Source organism: Carcharhinus amblyrhynchos, chromosome 31, assembly GCF_965287045.1.
Source record: "Carcharhinus amblyrhynchos chromosome 31, sCarAmb.v2.hapA, whole genome shotgun sequence".
NCBI lineage: Eukaryota > Metazoa > Chordata > Chondrichthyes > Carcharhiniformes > Carcharhinidae > Carcharhinus > Carcharhinus amblyrhynchos.
The window spans coordinates 19,696,401-19,715,331 of NC_137354.1; the positions used below are offsets into that span (position 1 = coordinate 19,696,401).

At 46.4% G+C, this 18,931-nt stretch overlaps 1 protein-coding gene across 2 annotated transcripts in view; it reads right to left on the reverse strand.

Moving 5' to 3' along the window:
- Positions 1–18,931, reverse strand: part of LOC145360420 (transmembrane protein 150A) — a 96,242-nt gene that overhangs the window by 52,090 nt on the left and 25,221 nt on the right. The window contains exon 3 of one of the 2 annotated variants that reach the window (XM_080215620.1): positions 15,785–15,832. The exons of the other annotated variant lie outside the window; for it this stretch is intronic. Within the exon in view, the coding sequence (XP_080071746.1) occupies positions 15,785–15,832 (48 nt within the window). The remainder of the gene's footprint in view (positions 1–15,784; positions 15,833–18,931) is intronic. 2 annotated transcript variants of the gene reach the window in all.

Consider the following 18,931-nt stretch of genomic DNA (forward strand, 5'->3'; position numbering starts at 1 on the left):
GCCTCTCCTTATAACTCAAGCCATCAAAGTCCCAGCAGCATCCTAGTAAATCTTTTCTGCACTCTTTCTAGTTTAATAATATCTTTTCCATTATAGGGTGACCAGAATTGTATATTCCAAGTGTGGTCTTGTCAATGTCTTGTACAACTTCAACAAGACATCCCAATTCCTGTATTCAATGTTCTGAACAAAGAAATCAAGCATGCTGAATACCTTCTTCACCACCCTGTCCACCTGTGAGTTATTGATCAACGCCCACCTCTCAATGTCTTCAATGATAAAATTCTCATCCTGGTCTTCAAATCTTCACCCAACCCTATCTCAGTCTTCACATCAAGTTTTACAGGCCTGTGAGGGACTGGTCAGCTCTGCTGGTTAGATAGCAGTGACAGAGGCAGAATGATACCAATGGCAGTGCAGGTTCACTCAATCCCATGGAGGGGCCTTACCCTGAGCTTGTGGGCTGGTGTCCCTCAAGCTCTGAGCTACCAAACTGTCTCTCAGATGGAGGAAGATGTGTGTGGCCTTTTGGGACAATGGCTAAGATGCATCAACAACCCTTCACTTCTCCCACTCTGACCTCCTCTGCATCCCGCCAGTTCTTTCACTCCACATTTGCAAGCTGTGCTTACCATCTAGGCCCAACGTTCTAGAATTTTCCCCAGAATCCTTCCCCTGTCCACGCCCCTCTCTTGCAGTTCTGCTTCAAGACCCGCACTTTGACCAAGCATTTCATTCTAGAATCCTTACAGTGCAGCATGAGGCCATTCAGCCCATCAGGTCTTCACCAAGTCTCCCACAGAGCATCTTTCTCATACCCACTAAAGGGCAATTTAGCGTGGCCAATCTACCCAACCAGCACAACTCTGGACTGTGAGAGGAAACTGGAACACCCGGAGGAAACCCCACACAGACACAGGGAGAATGTGCAGACTCTGCACAGACAGTGACCTGAGCCGGGAATCAAACCCGGGTCCCTGGCGCTATGAGGCAGCAGTGCTAACCACTGTGCTGTCCACTTCTGATGTATCAATCTGGCAAATACCCCCATACACAATGAGAATTGAATATTTGTGATCACTGCCTCCACAGCTTGCACCACTGCTTCTTTCAACAGCCTAGATTCCAGAGCTACTGACTTAACAACGTACAGTGATGATGCTCTATTTAGTGGTGGTATTAAAGTTCACTCAGGAAGGCCAGGTTGCCATGGCAATGTACACATTTACATGCATGTTGCAGGTTGAGGGTGGCACCAGGGATGGTAGAGGCTCCACAGTCCTTTCCATCATGTGACTGTCCAAGAGTGTCTCCCACTCTTACCACCAGCCATTGGCACGTCTGGAAGGATTTACAGGTTGACACTCAACCCATCTGACTGTGTTATGGACGTATCTTCCTTAGCCATCAAATCCCGGGGTGGGACTCGAACCCAGAGCTTCTGGCTCAGACGCAGGGACACTAACCCACTGTGCCACAGGACCTCCTATCTGTTTAGAATGCCCATCTTTCCTACCTATCTTTATCCTTGATGTGGAGATGCCAGTGTTGGACTGGGGTGGGCACAGTAAGAAGTCTCATAACACCAGGTTAAAGTCTAACAGGTTTATATGGAATCACGAGCTTTCAGAGCACTGCTCCTTCCTTAGGTGGGTGAAGTGAGTCACTTGATGCAGGAGCAGTGCTCCAAAAGCTCGTGATTCCAAATAAACCTGTTGGACTTTTAAGCAGTATTAAGAGACTTCTTACTGTATCTTTATCCTGTCTGTAAATTCTCTCTTTTAAGAATTATGTGAAAGAATTTAAGGTTGCCTCCCTTATATGTGAAGACCGATTTCACAAACTTTTTTAATGTTGATTTTAATTTTGCTCATTCAGTACTTTGAGATATTCCCTCCTATTCATGAAGCCTGTGTGAGAATTTGGAGACATTCTCTTGTATTCAGGAAGAATGTGCGAAGATTTGGTAACATTCCCTTACATTCAGGAAGCCCGAGAGAGAATTTGAGGACATTCCCTTACATTCAGGAAGACTGGGGAGAATTTAGAGACATTCTCTTATATTTAGGAAGACTGCATGAGTATTTTGAGATATTCCCCAGTGCAGGGAAAATCTCTACATTCCAGGAGTTGAGAAGTGATTTTAGGGATACTTCCCACACAAGGGATTGGGATGAAATGTTTTGGTGATTGGAGGATTTTGGAGATGCTCCCTAATGCTCTAAGCTCCTTCCCCGTTGGCCTCTCACTGGCATTAGTCCTATTTTAAGGAATTAAATATTTTTTATACACATCTGTACCAGCTAGGAGCCAATTGCCCATTCACATCGCCAATGTAAATACCTAGGCAATAACAACTTGCAAAGACTTGGAATAATTATGGCTGCTTATCAGAAAATGATTGGACATTACTTTTATGTCAATCAATGGACTAATACATAGAATTAAGCAGTACAGGGAGTAGGAGGCAGCAGCAATGGGTTTAGCTAAACACTAACACAGAGAACATAAGAACATAAGAAATAGGAGCAGGAGTAGGCCATCTAGCCCCTCGAGCCTGCCCCGCCATTCAATAAGATCATGGCTGATCTGTCGTGGCTCAGTTCCACATTCCTGCCCTCTCTCCATAACCTTTAATCCCCTTGCCTATCAAAAACCTATCAACCCACGTCTTAAAAATATTGAGCGAGGCAGCCTCCACCACTTCAACGGGCAGAGAATTCCAGAGATTCACCACCCTTTGAGTGAAGAAGTTCTTCCTCAACTCCGTTCTAAACCGCCCCCCCTTTATCTTGAGGCTGTGCCCTCTAGTCCTACTGTCCTTTCTGAGCAGGAAGAGCCTCTCCACCTCTATCCTATCCATCCCATTCATCATCTTGTACGTCTCAATGAGATCTCCCCTCATTCTTCTAAACTCTAACGAGTACAAGCCTAATTTATTCAGCCTCTCCTCATAGCTCAACCCCCTCAACTCCGGCATCAGCCTAGTAAACCTCCTCTGCACTCCCTCCAAGGCCAAAATATCCTTGCATAAGTGCAACGACCAAAACTGCACACAGTACTCCAGCTGCGACCTCACCAGTGCCATATACAGCTGCAGCAAGACCTCCCTACTTTTATATTCAATCCCCCTCGCTATGAAGGCCAGCATCTCATTCACCTTCCTGACCACCTGCTGCACCTGCAGGCTGGGATTTTGCAACTCATGCACAAGGACCCCGAGGTCCCTCTGCACCGTCGCATGCTGCAGTTTTTCGCCACGTAAGTAATAGTCCTTCCTACCATTATTCCTACCAAAGAGGACAACCTCACATTTGCCAACATGAGGACACAACCTGAAGGGGAATTCATACCACATCACATCTGGTAGGAAATGGTTTGTAGAAAATCCTGGGAGCCAGACCTTCAGCATGTTCCAAGCTCCTTGCAGACTACGGCAACTCTGAAATCTCTAGAAGCCACAAGAACACAAGAAAATGGAGCAGGGGGAAACCTGGCCCATTGGGCCAGTTCCACAATTCAATCGGATCCTGGCTTATCTCGGGCTTCAACTTCTGTACCCTTTCCTTTCCTTCTCAGAAAGCAAGTCAGGGATGAATGAATTTGGAGACTATTTACTAAACTATTAATCCAGAAACTCAGCTAATGTTCTGGGGACCTGGGTTTGAATCTCGCCACAGCAGATGGTGAAATTAGAATTCAATAATCTGACATTAAGAGTCTACTGATGACCCTGAAACCATTGTTGATTGTTGGAAAAACCCATCTGGTTCACTAATATCCCATAAAGGAAAGACATTGGCCGTCCTTGCCTGGGCTGGCCTGCAACAATGTGGTTGACTCTTAACCGCCCTGGGGCACCTAGGGATGGGTGCTGGCCAGCCAGTGATGCCCATGTCCCATGAAATGAATAAAAAAGGTTATATACGGTATGCTTTATGATTGTCACATGTATTAGCATAGAGTCAAAATTGTTTCTTGTGCACTATACAAAGCATACTGTTCATAGCGAAGGAAAGGAGAGAGTGCTTTGTCAGTATAGCGCATGAGAAACAATATTTTTCATTGTATCCCAACACATGTAACAATAATAAGTCAATCAACTCCATTTTCCCACCCACTATTCGATATCCCATAATTCCAAGAGCAAAATTCTGAATCCCCCAAACCTTATCCACAATCCTCTAGGGTGGAGAATTCCAAAGATTCACAGCCCTTTGAGTGAAGAAATTTCTCCTCACCTCAGTCCTAAATGACTAGCCCTGTTATCCTGAGACGGTGCCTCCATGTTTCAGATTCCCCGACTAGCAGAAACAATCTCTCAGCAACCACCTTATCAGGCCCCCTTCCGAATTTTGTACCATTCATAGAGTCATAGAGGTTTACAGCATGGAAACAGGCCCTTCGATCCAACTTGTCCATGCCGCCCTTTTTGTTTTTACCCCTAAGCTAATCCCAATTGCCCGCATTTGGCCCATATCCCTCTTTGCCCATCTTACCCATGTAACAGTCTGAATGCTTTGTAAAAGGACAAAATTGTACCCATCTCTACTACTACTTCTAGTAGCTTGTTCCAACACTCATAGCCCTCTGTTAGAAAAAATTAGCCCTCTGGACACTTTTGTATCTCTTCCCTCTCACCTTAAACCTGTGCCCTCTAGTTTTAGACTCCCCAACCTTTGGGAAAAGATATTGACTATCTAGCTGATCTATGCCCCTCATTATTTTATAGACCTCTTTAAGGTCATCCCTCAGCCTTTATGCTCCAAAGAAAAAAATCCCAGTCTATCCAGCCTCTCCTTATAGCTCAAACCATCAAGTCCCCGTAGCATCCTAGTACATCTTTTCTGCACTCTTTCTAGTTTAATAATATCCTTTCTTTAATAGGGTGACCAGAACTGTACACAGTATTCCAAGTGTGGCCTCACCAATGTCTTGTACAATTTCAATAAGACATCCCAACTCCTGTATTCAATGTTCTGACCAATGAAACCAGGCATGCTGAATGCCTTCTTCACCACTCTGTCCACCTATGACTCCACTTTCAAGGAGCTATGAACCTGGGCTCCTAGATCTCTTTGTTCTGTAACTCTCCCCAGTGCCCTACCATTAACTGGGTAAGTCCTGCCCTGGTTCAATCTACCAAAATGCATCACCTCACATTTGTCTCAATTAAACTTCATCTGCCATTCGTCAGCCCACTGGCCCAATTGATTAAGATCCTGTTGCAATCGGAGATAACTTTTTTCACTATCCACTATGCCACCAATCTTGGTGTCATCTGCAAACTTACTAACCATGCCTCCTATATTCTCATCCAAATCATTGAAATAAATGGCAAATAACACTGGGCCCAGCACTGAGCCCTGAGGCACACCACTGGTCATAGGCTTCCAGTTTGAAAAATAACCCTCTACAACCACCCTTTGGCTTCTGTCAAGAAGTCAATTCTGTATCCATTTAGATTCTTACCCTGGACCCCGTGAGATTTAACCTCATGTAACAAACTACCATGCGGTACCTTGTCAAATGCTTGCTAAAGTCCATGTAGACAACATCAACTGCACTGCCCTCATCTACTTTCTTAGCTACCCTTTCAAAAAACTTAATCAAATTTGTGAGATATGATTTTCCACTCACAAAGCCAAGCTGATTGTCCCTAATTAGTCCTTGCATCTCTAACTGCATGTAGATTCTGTCTCTCAAAATACCTTCTAACAACCTATCCAACACAGGTACGAGGTTCACTGGCCTGTAGTTCCCAGGCTTTTCTCTTCAGCCCTTTTTAAACAAAGGCACAACATTTGCCACCCTCCAATCTTTAGGCACCTCACCCGTGACTATCAATGATTCAAGTATCCCTGCTAGGAGACCTGCAATTTCCTCCCTAGCTTCCCATAATGTCCTGGGATACACTTCATTAGGCCCCAGGGAGTTATCTATCTTGATGCGCTTTAAGGCTTCCAGCATCTCTTTCTTAATAATATGTACACTCCTCAAGACATCACAATTTATTTCCCTAAGCTCCCTAACATCCATGCTTTTCTCAACAGTAAATGCTGATGAGAAATATTCATTTAGGATCTCATCCATCTCTTGTGGGTCCACACATAGATGACCTTGTTGATCCTTAAGAGTCCCTACTCTCTCCCTTGTTACTCTTTTGCACTTTATGTATTCGTAGAAACCCTTTGGATTCTCCTTTGCCTTCTCTGCCAAAACAATCTCGTGTCCCCTTTTTGCCCTCCAGATTTCTCTCTCAACTCTATTCCTACACCTCCCATGCTCTTTAAGGGATTCACTTGATCCCAGCTGTCTATGCATATCTTGTGTCTCCTCCTTCTTCTTGACCAGAGCCTCAATATCCTGAATCATCCAGGCTTCCCAACTTTTGCCAGCCTTGCCCTTCACTCTAAGAGGAATGTGTTTACACTGAACCCTGGTTAACACACTTTTGAAAGCCTCCCACTTGCCAGATGCCCCTTTGCCTTCCCACAGACTCCCCCAATTAACTTTTGAAAGTTCCTGCCTGATACCATCAAAATTGGCCTTGCCCCAGTTTAGAATTTTAACTTTTGGGCCAGATCTATCATTCTCCACAGCTATCTTAAAACTAATAGAATTATGGTCACTGGTCCCAAAGTGATCCCTCACTAATACTTCTGTCACCTGCCCTTCTTTATTTCCCAAGAGGTGGTCAAGTTTTGCCCCCTCTCTAGTCAGGCCATCCACACACTGAATGAGAAATTCCTCCTGAACACACTCAACAAATTTCTTTCCATCCAACCCTCTAATACTATGGCTGTCCCAAACAATGTTGGGAAAGTTAAAATCCCTTACTATTACCACCCTATTTTTCTTGGAGCTATCTGTAATCTTCTTACATATTTGCTCCTCAATTTCCCGCAGACTATTTGGGGGCCTATAATACAACCTATCAAATTGATTTCCCCCTTCTTATCTCTCAATTCTACCCATATAGACACAGTGGCTGAACCCTCAGAAGCATCTCCTCTCAGTACTACCATGATGTTTTCCCTAATCAAAAGTGCAACTCCCCCTCCTCTCTTACCTCCAGTTCTATCTTTCCTATAGCATCTGTACCCTGAAACATTGAGCTGCCAGTCCTGTCCCTCCCTTAGCCATGTTTCAATAATTGCTATAATATCCCAGCCCCACGTACTCATCCATGCCCTGAGTTCATCTGCCTTGCCCATCAGGCCTCTTGTATTGAAATAAATGCAGTTTAATCTGGACTTCCCTTGCTCTCTGTTTTGCTTTTGCCTGATCTGTCCAGCACTAGGATTACTGACACTGCCTTTACTATTTAATGTGTTGTCTTTAACTTTTGTGCTGTTCCCCCACCCCACACCAGCTCTCAAGCCACACATTCATCTGCCTAATCTTCCTATTCCTACTTTCAATAGCATATGGCACCAGTAGTAGTCCAGAAATTACTACATTCGAGATCCTGCATTTTAGTCTTCTGCCTAACTCTCTATAGTCACATTTCAGGACCTCATCCCTTTTCCTCCCTATGTCATTGGAACCAATATGTCCAATGATCTCTGGCTGCTCACCAGCCCCATTAAGAATGTCCTGCAATTGCTCAGAGACATCCTCGACTCTGGCACCAGGGAGGCAACACACCATCCTGAAGTCTTGATTACAGCCACAGAAACGCCTGTCTGTGCTTCTAACTAGCGAGTCCCCTATTACTACTGCTCGCTTGTCTTTGCCCGACCCTGCTCTACGGCAGAACCAGATGTGGTGCCATAGGCCTGGCTGGTGCTGGTATCTCCTGACAGGCTCTCCCCCTCAACAATATCCAAAACGGTGTACCTGTTTGAAAGGGGAATAGCCATAGGAGACTCTTGCACTACCTGCCTGCATCTCCTGGCGGTCACCCATCTATCTGTCTGAATGTCCGGTGTGACAACCTCCCTGTAACTAGTGTCTATCACACTCTCTGCCTCCTGTCTGCCCTGCAGTGCATCCACCTGCCGCTCCATCCAAACAATGCAGTCTGTGAGGAGCTGTAACTGGACAGCTCCTGCTGACAAAGTTGTCAGGGAGACTAGATTGCTCCCTAATTTCCCACATCTGACAGGAGGAGCATACCACTGCCCTTATACAGGTAAAAGAATCTCAACTCAACTTTTCCTTGCTTGTGGCCCTCCCGACATCTTTTGTTTTGGTTAGAGGAGAAGGTAGGGAGGGTAACACTGAAGTAGTGCTTGGGGTTTAACTGTCCCTTTACAACAGCTCCTCCACAGACCACCTTCTAGTCGCAGTGACTTCACCTATGCAAATTTTGCCTGCAACTATCAATCACCTCTGCTGCTGTCAATGAGATCACCTCCCATTCTGCTAAACTCCAGAGGTTCAACATCCATTTCAGTCAGCCTCTCAAGTTGGGCAGAACCCTCATCCCAGGGACCAATCCAGTTAACCTTTGCTGTATTGCCTCCAATGCAAGTACATCCTTCCTCAAACGTGTAGACCAAAACCATACACAGTAAGGTAAATCTTCCAGTCCTGCCCACCGCAGGAATGGTCACGGGCAGGATGGAAAAACTGACAGACGATTGAAAGGTCGGGTGGGGATTTCTGCTTTCGGGGCAGGTATAACTGGAAATTCCCACCCAGTATTTCAGATGCAGGGTGCGATTTTACTGGATCACCATGCCAATCCACCAGTAAGTTTGCATGCAAGGCCAAAACTCCAGTTTGTGCCAACGATAGTGTCAAGTAACAGACAGTCACTATTCATAATGGCAATGTTCCAGGTCCTATTTTGCTAGTGATTGTCTTAATTTCAATCCCATTAGCATGTCCGGGATGGCTGCTTCTGGCCTCTTGAATGCTCCCTCCCCCACTTGCCAACGAGAAGTCTCACCAGTGGGAATCATTGCTGGTCCCCACAGTGGAGACCAGGTATGATGGCCACGCCAGAGAGATTGGAGGCCACTGAAGCCCCCCGGCAGTCAGAGACATGGCGGGAAGTGCCCTTTGGGAAGCCTGGCACTGCCCACTGACACTGTGTGCACCAGGGTAGTGCCATGGGGTGTGGCTATGATGGGGGGATGCACAATGATGGGGGCTCATGCAGGAGAGCTCTGCAAGGGGAAGGGCTTATGGAGGGGGAAACCTGCAAGGGGGAGCTTGTGAGGGGGGCTTTGCAAGGGGGGTACTTGACTAGGGGTGGCTTATGCCCCTCCCACCAGTGTGGGACACACCTCCAGCATGTTAAAATACGAACAATTGGATAAAATTGGACAACGTGGCAGGAAATGTCAGCTGTGTCACTGACGAGCTGCCCTCTGCTTTTCTTGGCTGGTCAGGCACATGGGAGAGAAATGGAAAACTCCAGCCATTATCTCCTCAGTAATGAGAGGAGAAAGCTGACCCTGTGCGGAACTCCCCCTTCAGAAGGTCAGGATGTCCCGTCTCTGACCCACTGACCACTGTGGAGAAACTAATGGAGTCCCTTGAAAGTTAGAAGTACCTAGGGAAAGACACGGAATACAAGGGTAACTGAGGACAGGTCACTGCTCAGTTTATACAATTCCTACAGTGCAGAAGAGGCCATTCAGCCCATCACGTCTGCACCAACTCTCTGCCAGACTGTCTTAACCACTCCCTTTACCCGTAATCCCACACTTATCACGGCCAATCCGCCTAACCCACGCATCTTTTCAACTGTGGGAGCAAACAGGAGCACCCAGAGGAAACCCACGCAGACATGGGGGGAATGTGCAGACTCCACACAGTCACTCGAGGCCGGAATAGAACCCAAGTCTCTTGAGGGGTGAGGTAGCAGTGCTGGAGAGCAGGGCGGTGTGGGGGTAGAGCGAGAGGTGCCAGGTGGTTCAGGGAGAGCAAGGCAGGGTGGGGTGAGTGGTGGGGAGCTTCAGATTACATCGCAAGAGCCTAAAGCCTGCGGATATTTGCAGGGTACACTTATGCTGTACTCTGGGGAAAATTCAGAACTTTTTAACATGTCTTTTTCTATAATTGTTTATTTTTGTCTGATTTTCTGTCTCACTAACAGCATTAACTTGTGCTAAAGACACATGCACGGGGATGACTGTTGAGCTAGAAGCTTGCACAGCCAGCCTCCAAGCACCCAGCCAATCGTACCTTCCCTGTGCAGAGGTCTGGAACAGACTTTCATCAAAACCCTATTGCTAATGGTCAGAGTTAAAATCCACAGGAGAAAGTTTACATGACACCCAAAGCGAGCACTGAATGTGACGGGAATGATCCATTTTTCACAGGGCCGGGGGAGTCAGGAAGCTTCACTCCCCCAGCTGTTAACAAATGGTGAAAGATCACCAGAGCTCCTCAGGTGATCTAATGTGATCAGACAGATCTCCAACTCACTCTATACACATCACACCTATATCCCCCAACCCACTGTGTACACATCCCACCCATACCCCAGCTCACTGTGTACATATCCCAGTCTTACCCCCCAACCTGCTGTGTATACATCCCAACCATGCCCCAATCCAAAAGGACACATCCCAGCCTCACCCCAACCCACTGTGTACACTTCCCAGCCTTAACCTCAACCCCCATGTACACATCCCAACCTACTGTGTACACATCACATCCATACCCTCCAACCCACTGTGTATACATCCCATCATACTCCTCAACCCACTGTGTACACATCTCAGCCTCACCCCAACCAATTGCGTACACATCCCAACCTCAGCCTAACCCACTGTGTACACATCCCAGCCTTACCCCCCCAGATTTTTGGGGGGAGGGTAGCATAGTGATTAGTAATCTAGAAACCCAGGTTAATACCCTGGGGACACCGGTTCAAGTCCTACCATGGCAGCTGGTAGAAATTAAATTCAACAAATGAATCTGGAATTGAAGAGTTAATCTCAGTGATGGTGACCATGACAACTAACATCAATTGTTAGAAAAACCCCATCTGGTTCACTAAAGTTCTTTAGGAAAGGAAATCTGCCATCCTTACCCAGTCTGGCCTATAAGTGACTCCACAGCCACAGCAATGTGGTTGGCTTTCAACTGCCCTCTGAAATGGGCAAGCTCACCACTCAGTTCAAGGGGCAATTAGGGATGGGCAACAAATGCTGGCCTTGCCAGCGACGCCCACATCCCATAAAAGAATAAAGAAAAAAATACTTATTGTTTGTGCAGCCCCAATCACGTAGCCCCGATCTTACATCCAACTCGCAGTACGAGATACACTGACCCAGATTCTCTCTCCCGGGTAAGGGGCACAGAGATAGGAGAATTCCCAGCCTTGGGAACACCACATTTAAAAATGGCTGCCCTCAAGCTACCCTTCAGCCCTCACCCCCCCCCAACTGATTCCTGGTACCCCATCTATGCTAGCTTGGGGCAGCACAGCGATTAGCTCTGCTGCCTCACAGTGCCAGGGACCCGGGTTCAATTCCAGCCTCCAGTTACTGTTTGTGTGGAGCCTGTACGTTCTCCCCACGGTTTTCCTCCAGGTGCTCCAGTTTCCTCCCACAATCCGAAAGACGTGCTGGTTAGGAGAGTTGGCCACGCTAAATTCTCCCTCTGTGTACCCACGCAGGTGGTGGAGTATGGTGAGTAGGGGATTTTTACAGTAACTTCATTGTAGTGTTAATGCAAGCCTACTTGTGACACTAATGAAATACAATTAAGCCACTTCACAACTCCCCCCACTTATCCCCATGACCCCAACATCCCCATGGCCTCGACATCCTCATACCAACACATGCCCCCCTACCCGCCACAAGGCTCCTCATACTCCTATGTTCCCCCCCACCCAACCCCACATACATCCCCATGGACCTTTATAATCCCCAAAAACCTGACACCAAGTATTGGACCAAATCATGTATTAAGTTAAACCGAACAGGAGTGCAGGCTTCACCCTGGGCCTCTGGATTACTAATCGCACCGCTCCCACCTCCCCAAAAAAAAGTCCCCACAGCTCGGCAAATAATACTTCACAGAAAGCAAATGGAAATTAACTGCATAATCTGACGTCAGAAACATTTGCTCCTTTTAGATACAGTTTGCACAGTAGGCACAATTGCAGATTTCACACAGAGGCCATTCCGTTCACTCCATTGGACACCTGCTCACTGCAGAATTCCAGGCCTTGGTCAGTAATTCAAGGCTGGCCTTGCAAAGCTCCAGGTTTAACTTGTGAAGGCACGTTTGACCTCCTGCTTCTCATATTTGTGAGTCATAAAGGAAATATCAAGATTGAAGAGCAGCAATCTCAGCAGTGAGGGACTGGATGAACACAGTGCTCTGGCATGGAACTGAAACCACCCAGATAGCCGATTCCCAGCCAAGCTTCTTAACTTCAGTCACTGATCTTCGAGCCCTGGAGAAGCTCAAGGCAAAGGCAAGTTACCTTTTAGGAGCACACTGGAGCAAACTAGAGCTCAGGCATCCCAACTAACCATAAAATCATAAGATACAGCAGCAGGATTAGGCCATTTTTCCAAGATGACGTCAGAGCGAGGCAACTTCTTGCAAGCTGTGCCCAGCATACTTTCTAATTCTTTTACTCTCTTTCTATGCTTTTAAAACTTCATTCTACATTCTGCACTCTCATTTCCTTCTCTGTGAATGGTATATTTTGGTGAGAAGTCTCACAACACCAGGTTAGAGTCCAATCAGTTTATTTGATAGTAATCTCACAAGCTTTCAGAAACGATGTTACTTCGTCAGGTGTGTGGAAGGTTCCACACACCTGACGAAAAGTTGTGAGACTTTTTACTGTGTTTACCCCAGTCCAACTCTGGCATCTCTACATCAATGGTATATTTTGACAGTATAGCACGCAAGAAACAATACTTTTCACTGTATCCCAATACATGTGACAATAATAAATCAAATTAAATCAAGTCAAATCATCGAGTCTGCTCTGTCATTCGATCAGGGCTGATATGTTTCTCAGCCCCATTCTCCCGTCTTTTTCCCATAACCTTTGATTCTGTGAGTTAAGCAGCTATTAATTTTTAGTTCTGCTTTCACAGAAGACAGAAATAGCTTTCCAGGGCAAAAAAGGGTCTAGTGAGAAATAGGAATTGAAGGAAATTAGTATTAGTAAGACATAGTGCTGGAGAGGTTAATGGGAATGAAAGCCAACAAGCGCCCAGGGCCTGCTACTCTACATCCCGGGGTTCTAACAGGTGGTGGTCATGGAAATAGTGGATTTGTTGGCTGTCAAATTCTAAAATTCTGTCCATTCTTGAACAGTCCTGGCAGATTGGAGGGTGGCAAATGTAACCCCACTATTTAAGAAAGGAGGGAGAGAGAAAACAGGAAATTTCAGAGTGGTTAGCCCAATATCAGTAGTAGGGAAAATGCTAGAATCTATTATAAAGAATGTGATAGATAACAGGACACTTAGAAAATATCAATGGGATTATTTTTATTCATTCGTGGGACATGGGCATCGCTGGCTGGGCCAGCATTTATTGCCCATCCCTAGATGTTTCCCTAGTCCATCTGACTAGAGAAACAGAACGGCAGAGTATTATTTAAATAGCAATTGATTGGGAAGCGTTGATGTACAAAGAAACCTGGAATTCCTTGTACACCAGGCACTGAAAGCAAACATGCAGATACAGCAAGCAGTTAAGAAGTTAAATGGTATGTCGACCTTCATCGTCAGAGGACTTGGGTAGAGGGGCAAGGATGTCTTACTGCAGCTCAGAAAGTGGTGAGACCATATCTGGAATATTGTGTCTAGATTTGGTCTCCTTGCCAAAGAAAAAATATGCTTGTCATGGAGGGACTGCAGTGAAGGTTCACCAGACTGAGACTTGGGATGGCAGGATCATCGTATGAGGAGAGATTGAGTTGACTGGGCCTGTATTCACTGGAATTTAAAAGAATAAGAGGGGATCGAATTGAAACATATAAAAAGGGATGGGTAGACTGGACGCAGGGATGTTGTTTCCTTTGGCTGGGGGCGGGTGGTGGTCGTCGTCTTCACAGTCTCAGGGTATGGGGTAGGCCATTTAAGACTGAGATGAGGAGAAATTTCTTCACTCAGAGGATGGTGAACCTGTGAAATTCTCCACCACAGGACGCTATGAAGGCCACAAGTCACTGATTGTATTGAAGAAGGAAATAGATAGATTTCCAGGCACTAAAGAGGTCACAGGGAATGGGGGGAGAACAAGAGTTTGATGATGAGATGGTGGATCAGTCATGATCCTGTTGAATGGCGGAACAGACTCGGTGGGCTGAATGGCCTACTCCTGCTTATATCTTCTATGTTTCTCCTTCTAGAAGAAGGGGAAATGAAAAGAAGAAGCCAAAATATTGTGGTCAGGATGTGTGAGTTCACAAAAGATCGAAAATGGAATTGGAGAATTAGAAGCATTAATCGCAATAGAAGGACCAAATATTGAGCCTGAATAGCACAAGAAATGTGACAGGATCCCCATTTCTGTCCATGGACAGGATTTCAATCACATTTCAGCTGAAATTTCGACAAAGCAATAATAGAAGTTAGGGACCAGTGTATATCCCCAGCAACACTCTGGACAGCCCTGAGCAAAGGCCCCAAACACGTCAAAATCTACCCACTCCGAAAACGTGCCTGGAAACATCTTTGCTATTGTTCCAAAGGACCGTAGGCACCTCTGTCTATTAGAAAGAGACAATTCTGGTAGCTTGTAGCTTGAGGGATGCTACTCAAGCTCAGGGCAAAGCAAGGAGGCCAGGCCTCCATGAGATACCACAACCAGTTCGGGGATTGGAAATGCACCTTCCTGAGACTACAACATATGGAATATAGCTGAAAAAAGAGACTTTTTTTGTCAAAGCTTTGCGTCTTCCACTCATCAGGACATTCTCAAGAAAATACCAAATGTCAATGGGAAACAACATATTTATATGAAGAGAGTGCTGATTGATTAGTAAGTTGATTCCAATTGGTAGAGGTGCTCCCATGGAAAATGCACCAGTTGATGGTGACCAACTGTTAACTCGGTAGAGGTGCTCCCATGGAAAACACACCATTGATAGTGAGCAACAGTTAAATGCCAAGCATTGTTTGAACTTTGAACCAGGTAAGTTTGACTCTGCTTGATCAAGACACTGCCCTGAGGAATGAACCAGTGAATTGCTATCACCTATTTGGTTTAGCTGAAACTGGAGCAATGAGCATATATGTTCTTTCTGTCTGCAAAGAACATGGTGCATTCTCCATGGTAACACATCTACCAGAGTCAGCTTCCCAACCCACTAACCAGAGGCAATGATTACTCCCTATTTTATCAAAACCCCCTGGTAATTTTGAATGCCTCTACTAACTCTCTCCTTAACATCATCCGGTCTGCGAAGAACATCTCTCCAGTTTCTTCAACTAACTGAAGCCCCTCAGCCCTGGCAAACACTAAGGGTGAGATTTACCAGCCACCGCCCCTCCCCCACTGCCGCTGGGATCTTCAGGTCCCGCTGAAAGTCAATGGACCTTTAGCTGGACTGCCACACACACAACACTCCCCCTCCCCACAAATCCCCCTAGCCTTAATGGGAATTTCTAAACCAAATTTGTGGCTTGACCCCTCAATGATCAGGTCATTCTCATATTTTCAAACCCGGTGAAGAGAACGAGGGAAGCAGACCCCATTGACATTACATTAATAACCATCGCTGGAAACTGCCCAGCGAAAGGGTGTCGCAGAGCAGATTTGTAGGGCAGATAAACACTTGGAAAACCTGTGTTGGTTCCCAATCACTCTACGGCAAAGAAGTAAACACCAGGGTACCGTACCAGTTATCCACAGGGCAAACGTGGTGATTCCGCACTGCCACCGCATACCTGTTCAAAACAAACCAGAGGTCAAGTTAATTGATTGCTCAATTCCTATTCTGGCCAGCTCAACAAGAAAAGCAATTCCGGAACATTCAATGAGGGACTGAAAACAGAAGCAAGAGAAGGCTATTCAGCCCCTCCAGCCTAACCTGCCATCCAATTAGAGTACGGTTGATCCATGACTGAATCCACCTTGCATCCAAAACCCTGAATACACTCAGCCCAAAAGTTTCTCAACTTCACTTTGCAGATTTCTATTTGACCGTCAAGCCTTGACAGCGGGTTTTGTTTTGTTTTGGGGGGGGGGGGAGAGAGAGGAGGAGGAGGAGGAGGAGGAGGAGGAGGGGGGTGGTACATGGAGTCAGGGGGTAGTTCCTGATTTCCACACTGCGTGAAGAACAGCATTCCCAAATTTTTTTGAAGCAATGGGCCCCCCAGTCCTGGAATCCCTCACTCAAGAATAGTCTGTGTACAAGTTGCACCTTCTCACACACACACACACACACACACACACACACACACACACACACACACACACACACACACACACACACACACACACACACACACAAACGAGAATGACTCAGAGATTGCTGCGTCAGTGAGGGGTTTAATCAAAGTGACATTGATAACCTATTCATAAACTCATGGTTTATAGTAATTCAACCAAACAGTCTGTATTGTATAAGTTCAACTTTCAGAATCACCATGCCTGTACAAAATGTTCTGTTCTGGAGAGAGTCCCCGAATGCTCCTGATACCACCATATCAGCTTGCTTCAATGTCAGTAAACTGCAGCTTCAAATCCTGATGGGAAGACAGGGGCATATAATCTGTGTTTATATTTTAGCGCACTGCTGAAGCGTTTCTAGAGGTGACCTTGGACATTAGCCTAAATCCGACCTGCCCTAGTGCAAAATGTAAAAGATTTTATTGAAGGAGAGTGGGGAGCTTCTCTCAATGTCCCAGTCAATGTTCACCTTCAACTAAGATTAGTCCAAAGATGTACAGGTTAGGTTGATTGGCCATGCTAAATTGCCCCTTAGTGTCCTAGGATGCTTAGGTTAGAGGGAGTAGCAGGGTAAATATGTGGGGTTATGGGGATAGGGTCTCAATGGGCCGAATGGCCTCCTTCTGCACTGTAAGGATTCTATGATTTATTCATAGATTTTGACAATGCAGAACGAGGCCATTCGGCTCATTGAACTTGTACCAACAACAATCTCACCCAGGCATTATCCCCATAACCCCATGTATTTACACTAGCCAGTCCCTCTGACACTAGAGGCAACTTACCATGGCCAATCAGCCTAACCCGCACATCTTTCAGACTGTGGGAGGAAACCTGAAAGAAACCCATGCAGACACAGGGCTTAAACTAGTATGGAGGGGGGGGTGGGGAGGAGAGAGACAGCTCAGGCACTGGGAGTGAGTTGGAGGTCAGGGTAAGTCTAGTTGATAGGAAAATCCCCCAGGAGAAGGAGGATCCGAGAGGGCCTGAGGGTCTTAGGTGCATCTGTTTTAATGCAAGGAGTGTGACGGGAAAGTCAGATGAACTTAGGGCCTTGATGTTCGCAAGGAATTTAGATGTGGTGGCACTGACAGAGACATGGTTAAAGGAGGGGCAGGACTGGCAGCTAAATGTTCCAGGGTATAAGTGTTTTAGGTGTGATAGGGGAGGGTTGAAAAGAGAAGGCGGAGTGGCGCTCTTAGTTAGGGAGCAGATCACAGCAGTGCAGAGGGAGGATAACATGGAGGGGTTGGGAATTGAGTCTCTGTGGGTGGAGTTGAGGAATAGGAAGGGGGCCATTACTATGCTAGGAGTGTACTATAGGCCGCCCGATAGCCCACAGGCAGTGGAAGAGGGTATATGTAGGGACATTTTGGATAAGTGTAGGAAGAATAGGGTTGTTGTAGTGGGAGATTTTAATCTCCCTGGGGTGGATTGGAAGGTGCCTAGAGCTGGGGGGTCTGATGGGGAGGAATTCGTAAGATGTGTATTGGAAGGATCCTTGCAACAGTATGTAGATAGCCGGACTAGAGAGGGGGCTATACTGGATTTAGTTCTGGGCAATGAGCCGGGTCGGGTGGTTGAGGTTGCGGTAGGCGAACAAGTGGCTAATGGCGACCACAACTCTGTCTACTTTAGGATATGAATGGAAAAAGATGAGAGCTGTCCTAAGGGGAGGGTGCTAAACTGGGGGAAGGCTAGATATAGCCAGATTAGGCAGGAGCTTAGGGATACAGGCTGGGATAGGCTGTTGGAAGGCAAGACCACGTTAGGCATGTGGGAGTTTTTCAAGGGAAAACTGCAAAGGGTGCAGGAAAGGCATGTGCCGGTTAGGAGAAAGGATGGGAAAGGTAGGATTAGGGAGCCGTGGATTACTAGAGATATAGAAGACCTGGTTAGGAAGAAACGAGAGGCGTATGTCAGGTCTAAGCAGCTGGGAACAGACAGAGCGTTGGAGGAATACAGAGAGAGTAAGAGGGATCTCAAACGGGGAGTTAGGAGAGCAAAGAGGGGGCATGAGATGGCTTTAGCAGGAAGGGTTAAGGAGAATCCAAAGACGTTTTACTCCTATCTTAAGAACAAAAGGGTGGCTAGGGGTAAAATCGGTTCTCTCAGGGACTGGCATGGGGAATTGTGCTTAGAGGCAGAGGGAATGGGGGAGATCCTGAATGAATACTTTGCGTCGGTATTCATGAAGGAGAGGGGCTTGATGTCTAGTGCGGTCATTGAGGGGGCAGTAGACCAATTGAAAGACCTATCGATTACGAGGGAAGAGCTGTTAGGGCTTTTAGAGGGCATTAAAACCGATAAATCTCCGGGGCCTGATTGCATTTATCCTAGGCTGCTTAGAGAGGCGGGGGATGAGATTGCTGGGCCTCTGACGCGAATCCTTGTCTCTTCTTTGGACACAGGTGAGGTCCCAGAGGACTGGAGGATAGCAAACGTGGTACCATTGTTTAAAAAGGATAGGAGGGATAACCCGGGTAACTACAGGCCAGTGAGCTTAACGTCAGTGGTAGGTAAGTTGATGGAGAGGATTCTTAGGGATGGGATGTATGCGCACTTGGAGCGTTGCGATCTGATTAAGGATACGC